Source organism: Nannobrachium achirus (assembly GCF_963921795.1).
Source record: "Nannobrachium achirus genome assembly, chromosome: 2".
In the NCBI taxonomy this organism is placed as follows: Eukaryota; Metazoa; Chordata; class Actinopteri; order Myctophiformes; family Myctophidae; genus Nannobrachium; species Nannobrachium achirus.
This window is the reverse complement of record NC_137811.1, coordinates 70300343-70307824: the sequence shown is the minus strand read 5'-3', so window position 1 is coordinate 70307824 and position 7482 is coordinate 70300343. Positions and strand designations below refer to the sequence as shown.

The window sequence follows — 7482 nt, the reverse complement described above, 5'->3', positions numbered from 1 at the left end:
TTCAATCATACCGTAGTTAATGTACAACATTTTATAAACACACTAAAATCATCCGACCTGACACTTTACTTAACCACCTGACTCTGTCAGGTGGCTCTGTCATTGTTGGCCTGTTATCATAGATAAGAAGACTTTATGCTTATCGGTTCAATCGGTTGACAGTAGTACATAATGAAATCTAGAAATGTGGCTGATTCAACTTTATTTGACAACATACGTTTATGAGAAAAAGAAAGTGAAATAACATTTTGGCACAATAAAAGCTGCCATTAACAGGGATAAGAGAGACATTGTGGACTTCCAGTAGTCATATACTCTGGACTGTGTGTGTGTGTGTGTGTGTGTGTGTGTGTGTGTGGTGTGTGTGTGTGTGTGTGTGTGTGTGTGTGTGTGTGTGTGTGTGTGTGTGTGTGTGTGTGTGTGTGCACGCGTGTCCTCCACAGAGAGCAGCAGCAGGTCTCCCAGGCTCCCAGTGGTCAGTCATCTCAGGAACATCAAACAGAGCTGGACTCCATATTTAAGGTTTGCCAATGTACACCAATGCCTACAAATGAAATCAAAAATTCACACCCATGTAAGCGTTATTGTTTACACGTTTATTTCATTGTGTGTGCTTGCATGCTTGCGTGCGTCTTGAGTTCATCTGCATGCTCGCTGGCTCTCTCTCTGTGTGATCCATGAAATATATATATTCTGGCTAAGCGATTCAGAGTGACGCTGTCGAAAGATCTAACCGGCCCAATGGGGATGTGGATGATCCTGTATGAACCAATACGCCAAATCGTCAATATTGTTGAATATAACCATATAACGTTCTTATATTATATTATTTTGTGTTTCAGCTGATTGAAGAGAATCTCGTAACCTTTGTGAAGAAAGAGGTGAAGAGGTTCCAACGGGTTCTGACAGCGGACTACCCAGAATGCTTAGAGAGTCCTCAGGAGGAGAAGGAGGAGGTGGGAGGTGAGGGTGAGGAGCAGTGGAGAGGCATCACAGAGGGAGCTCTGAAGGAGGAGGAGGTGGGAGGTGAGGGTGAGGAGCAGTGGAGAGGCATCGCAGAGGGAGCTCTGAAGATCACACTGCACCTCCTGAGGAGTCTGAAGCAGGAGACGCTGGCTGACACCCTGATGATCAGTAAGAAAGGCTTTATTCACAGCTTTAACATGATGGAGATCAGTAAGAAAGGCTTTATTCACAGCTTTAACATGATGGAGACTCGAGAGCAGCTCGAAAGTGTTTATACATGTTTCAACATGGAGGGATAGGCAAAAATAATACATTTCAACAACTCAATCTAAACATATCTCCAAACAGATCTCTTTCTCTAAGATCCTTAGTAGCCAGTTGTTGAGTTTTAATGATTTTAAAAACTTGAAATGGGACATTCTGCATAATGAGTACTTTTACTTTTGGTACTTTAAGTACATGTTGATCCCAATACTTTTGTACTTTTACTCAAGTACATTTGGAATTCCGGACTTTTACTTGTAACAAAGTATTTCTATATTGCAGTATTGATACTTTTACTTAAGTAAAACATTTGGGGTACCATGTCCTATGTTGATGTAAGTTCACTGTTGCCCAGTTGGTAGTGAGAATGTGCTGCACAGACGTTTCAGAAGTGCAGTTTTATAAGAGCTGTAAACAAGAGAGACCAATAATAATCTTGAGGATTTCATTGTCACTAGTCATTCACGTTTGACCAGCTAAATGCAAATGTGGTAACGTCCACAATATGGTGCTAACAGCAACAATCATAAAAAATAAGGCTCTTTCAATAAAATGGAAAAAACTTTTTTTTATGACTATCTGCGCGGTCACTTTACACTCATTGGTGTCTTTCATTCTTTTATCATTTAGAAACTCTTGCTCCTGCCAGTCAACGACAACAAAAGGCTAATCTGAGGAAGAAGTGTCAGTGTTTGTCCGAGTGGTTTGCGAAAGAGAGAAACCCAACACTTCTGAATCAGGTCTTCACAGAGCTCTACATCACAGCAGGAGGGAGTGGAGAGGTCAATAAGGAACATGAGGTCAGACAGATTGAATCAGCATCCAGGAAAACAGCAAGACCAGAGACACCAATCAGATATGAAGACATCTTTAAACCCTTACCAGGACAAGAGGAATCAATCAGAACAGTGATGACAAAGGGAGTGGCCGGCATTGGTAAAACAGTCCTAGCTCAGAAGTATGCTCTGGACTGGGCAGAAGACAAATCCAACCAGGATATTCACTTCATGTTTCCGTTCACTTTCCGAGAGCTGAATTTGATGAAGGAGAAGAATTACAGCTTGGTGGGACTTCTTCAACATTTCTTTGGTGGAATCACAGAACCACTAATCTGCAGCTTAAGAGAGTTCCAGGTTGTGTTCATCTTCGATGGAGTAGATGAGTGTCGGATTCCTCTGGACTTCGAGAACAATGAGATTTGGACTGATGTCAACAAACCAACCTCAGTGGATGTTCTCCTGACAAACCTCATCAAGGGAAACCTGCTTCCCTCTGCTCGCATCTGGTTAACGACAAGACCTGCAGCAGCCCATCTGATCCCTCTTGATTATGTTGACAGGGTGACTGAGGTCCGAGGATTCACTGATCCCCAGAAGGAGGAGTTCTTCATCAAGAGATTCAAGGATGAAAGCCAGGCAAGACCAATCATCTCACACATCAAGAAATCACAAAGCCTCCACATCATGTGTCACATCCCAGTCTTCTGTTGGATCACTGCAGCAGTTATGGAGGACATGTGGAGAAGAGAGGTGAAAGGAATGCTGCCAAAGACCCTGGTTCAGATGTACATTCATTTCATGCTGGTTCTGTCCAAACAGAAGAATGAGAAGTATCATGATTTCAGACAAGACGAGAATCCAGACAATACCAAGGTCATTCTGTCTTTGGGAAAACTGGCATTTGAACAACTGGAGAAAGGCAACCTGATCTTCTATGAAGCAGACCTGAGCGAGTGTGGCATTGACATCAGAGATGCCTCTGTGTACTCTGGAATGTTTACACAGATCTTTAAAGAGGAGTGTGGGTTGTATGAGGATAAGGTGTTCAGTTTTGTCCATCTGAGTGTTCAGGAGTTTCTCGCTGCTCTGTATGTCTTTAACTCATTCGTCAACACTGGTGTCAACCTGCTGTCAGAACCACAAGCAACTTCCAACTGGCCCAAGCTATTTAGAAACAAACCTAAGTTAAATCACCTCTACCAAAGTGCTATAGACAAGGCAACAAAGAGTCCAAATGGACACCTCGACTTGTTCCTTCGTTTCCTTCTGGGCCTCTCTTTGGACACCAATCAGAAACTCTTACGAAGACTGCTGATACAGACAGAAAATAGGTTCCAGCCCATTCATAAAACAGTCAAATACATCAAGGAGAAGATCAGAGAAAATCCATCTCCAGAGAGAAGCATCAATCTGTTCCATTGTCTGAATGAGCTGAATGATCATTCTCTAGAGGAGGACATCCAACAATACCTGAAGTCAGGACTTCTCTCCACAAAGAAGCTCTCTCCTGCTCAGTGGTCAGCTCTGGTCTTCATTTTGCTGTCGTCAGAAAAAGAGCTGGACATGTTTGACCTGAGGAAATACTGTGCTTCAGAGGAAGCTCTTCTGAGACTCCTTCCAGTGCTCAAAGCCTCCAATAAAGCTATGTAGGTGCAGTGGTAACTGGATATATTATGTCATATACTATCAGATTTCTCTTTTACAGGAAATCTAATTAATACATGTTTATCACTCTCTTTAGGCTGAGTGGCTGTAACCTCTCGGAGAGATGCTGTCAGGAGTTATCATCAGTTCTTAGCTCCGATTCTAGTCTAAGAGAACTTGACCTCAGCGACAACGACCTGCAGGATTCTGGTGTAAATCTTCTCTCTGCTGGACTGGGGAGTCCACACTGCATACTGGAGACTCTCAAGTCAGTATGCCTGAAACAATTCAGGCAACTGTGTACAATTGTGTTTAAATAAAACAAGATTTGTTTCTATAAACCGTGTGTGTGTGTGTGTGTGTGTGTGTGTGTGTGTGTGTGTGTGTGTGTGTGTGTGTGTGTGTGTGTGTGTGTGTGTGTGTGTGTGCGTGCGCGTGCGTGCGTGTGTGTGTGTGTGTAGTTTGTCAGGTTGTCTGGTCACAGCGGACGGCTGTTCTTCTCTGGCCTCAGCTCTGCACTCCAACCCTTCCCATTTGAAAGAGTTGAACCTGAGCTACAATCATCCAGACTCTGGGGCTGAGCTTCTCTTTGCTGTTCTGAAGGATCCACATTATGCACTGAATACTCTTAGGTATGAGATACTTTGTCTTGGCGGGAATGTTCATAACGTCTGAGTCAAACACAAGTAGTATTTGTTCACAAGAGTATGTTTAATGGTGTAAAAAAAATCAATAATTATTATTCAACCCTGCAGTGTCGACCATGGTGGAGAGTGTTGGCTGAAACCAGGTTTGAGGAAGTGCATGCAAAGTAAGCGTGTATTCCTTTTTATTCATGAAATACAAGCAGCACACATCCAGCTATTAGCTGACCATCTTATATACACATAAACATGTGGTATTCACTCATTATTATTATTATTACCCTTATTATTATTATCATCAGTAGCAGAATAGTAGTAACTGTATTGTATCTTGTTCTTCCCATCAGATGTGTGTGAACTCACTCTGGATCCAAACACAGCGAACAGTGACCTCTCTCTGTCTGATGACAACAGGAAGGTGACAGACGAGGGAAAGGATCAGAAGTATCCTGCTCACCCAGACAGATTTAACACCTACTGGCAGGTGATATGTAGAGAGGGTCTGACTGGACGCTGTTACTGGGAGGTATTGTGGAGTAGAGTGGTTTCTATAGCAATGACATACATAGGAATCAACAGACAGGGTGATGACAGTAAGTTTGGATACAATGATAAATCCTGGAGTCTGGTATGTGATGGTGATGGTAACAGTTACACTGTGCGTCACAATTCGAGGGAAACTCTCCTCCCTCTCCGTCCCTCTGACTCCAGAAGAGTAGGTGTGTATCTGGACTGTCCTGCTGGCACTCTGTCCTTCTACGCAGTGTCCTCTGACACACTGACACACCTGCACACCTTCCAGTCCACATTCACCGAACCCCTCTACCCTGGGTTCTGCTGCTGGGGTGTGTCTGGCTCCTCAGTGTCTCTGTGGCCCCTTTTCCACCAGAATAACTTAGGTTCTAGTACCAGCGCCATTCAAGACTCTTGCGACCTTGGTGCTTTCTAGCAAACCGGCTTGCGTTTCTAACATAATGACATGCCAAAATTAGGGATTCCAGGTTGAAAGTGTTTAAACTGGCACACTAATTGGATCCATGTAATCTAATTTGTATGCATATTTCACTTTTGAACTCCTCTGTCTTAGTGACATTTTCAAATGAAAAGTCTGATGCTGCAGATACCGGATGCAATCTAATTCTTGAATGTTCTTGAGGTGCCCGACACTCTGATTTGTTTTTATTAAAAAACAAAATACCGTATAACTAATTCAGGCCCTAAACTCTGGGCGCAGACAGATAGCGCCCTCATTTTATCATCCTGGACACATCCCCAGGGCACAATTTAAGACCATGCGCCATGGTGCAAAGTTCCACTGTCAAAATAGTACCCTCAGATTTACAGATCTGTAACGGTCCATTTGGTTCCATTTGTACACTATCAAACTGCCATATTGCACCACTGTAATGCAAAACACCACTGTAATGCAACCTCTGTAATGTAAAATTGTAATGTAATACTCAAGCAATCCAGGAAATAAAATAAAATACATTTGAGTGCTTTTCTATACATTTTTCCTTTTTCTTATTGTTCTTGTGATTTCCATTGTCTTCCTATGCCTCTTAATATTTGGCTTCCAGATTTTTATTTTATGTGAACACATCATGGATTGATTAATATGTTAAAACAGTCTACATTGCCTCCTAGTGGTGTAGACAGGTACATAGACTCAGACAGACCTTCAATATGTCATAATTTAAACACTGGTAATTGTGGGGTTTGTTCAGTAAAAAGTGGTAGCTTTATCAACATCTTTATTGTATCCTGAATGTGTCAACCCAAGGCCATGTATCCCTTGCATTGAACCAGGGCTGATTTATTAACAGTTTCCCTAGAAGTCCCATAGTTATTCCTCAAGCAAAAATAAGGTCTATAGTTGACATGACTTTCATGTTTTGCTCTGTGACATTAAGAGCTTTTTTAGCTAGTAGAAATACAATCTATAACTTTCATGTCCTACCCTGGGTTCGAACTGTAATCTCCTGCATGAGACCAAGCATCCACCGCTCTTACCTAAGGCAAGCCCTGGGTGTCCAGGGCCCAGTTGACATATTGAATCAGAATATATACATATCAGAATATATATGACACTGATTTACAACAACATTATGATTCCAATAGTACTAGTGCTTCTCAAATGTTTTATGCAAGGACCACCATAACGCTGAGAGTGTAGAAATGGAGGTTCATTTGGTTCAATTTGTACACTCTCAGAGACTCTTTGTATGGACTTTGTATGTCCATGGCAAAAAATGTGACATAACATCTGCCACAAGCCCACATGGCGATGACCCCTGACATTAAGCCAATCATCTGGGGACCCCCCGAAAAAATTACGTGGGGACCCACACTCAAGTTCTGGGGCTGAGTACTTTCTCCAGCGCTGAATGCTAATAACGAAGTTTATTATACGAATGTTTATGAATGTTCTTCACAATGGAGACACACTGAAATCACTGAACCAGTAAACACATGAATTTATTTAATGTACTTTTATTATGGAGAACCATAGAGTACTAGTCAGTGGTTGACAAATCCACTGATTAGGGTTAGGGTTAGGGTTAGGTTAGGCTGTACGAAGTACACACACAGAAGGATTATTTTGAGCACATCCATAGTCATGCCATTTAGGCTTTCCAACATGGTTTGTGTACACACAGTTTTGACTTTCAATACCATTTGGCTCACCATTGTCCCACATGGTGTAGCCTACGCTGGCCCCATCAGACCACATATATCTGCCCTCCAGCTGAGTGTCGCTCAGTCCAATCCACGTGCGTCTCCACTCTGGTTGGAAGTTCTGGATGAGGTTCAGGACAAAGTGGTGTTCCCCCTGGCTGTGGATGGACACCAGGTTGGCACCCTGGGACACACAGTTCAGCTCTGCTGCAGCCCAGCTCATGCCCGAGGAGACGTACTTGAAACAACGGCCGTTGTAGAACCAGGACACTGGACAGGGTCCTCGCTCCAGCACCACAGCAGAGGGAGCAGCGTGCACGGTGCCTGCACACACACACACACACACAAGCACGCACGCACGCACGCACGCACGCACGCACGCACGCACGCACGCACGCACGCACACACACACACGCAGGAAAATGAAGGTGAGAAATGGAACCAAAATGGTTCTTAATGAGTGATACCATATAGATGAGCAATTTTTGGTTCCAGAAAGAAAACCC

General features: G+C 43.1%; 1 protein-coding gene across 1 annotated transcript; it reads left to right on the top strand.

The window, feature by feature from the left end:
• Window positions 1-550: 550 nt before the first annotated feature.
• LOC308300160 (protein NLRC3-like) lies at window positions 551-5456 on the top strand (the record flags this gene model as incomplete). The annotated part of the gene is made up of 7 exons (XM_080743964.1): window positions 551-574; window positions 843-1176; window positions 1861-3655; window positions 3751-3921; window positions 4115-4285; window positions 4409-4464; window positions 4645-5456. 7 exons carry the CDS (start codon window positions 551-553, stop codon window positions 5244-5246), a joined length of 3153 nt encoding a protein of 1050 aa, XP_080600090.1. The 3' UTR covers window positions 5247-5456.
• Between the last annotated feature and the right edge of the window lie 2026 nt (window positions 5457-7482).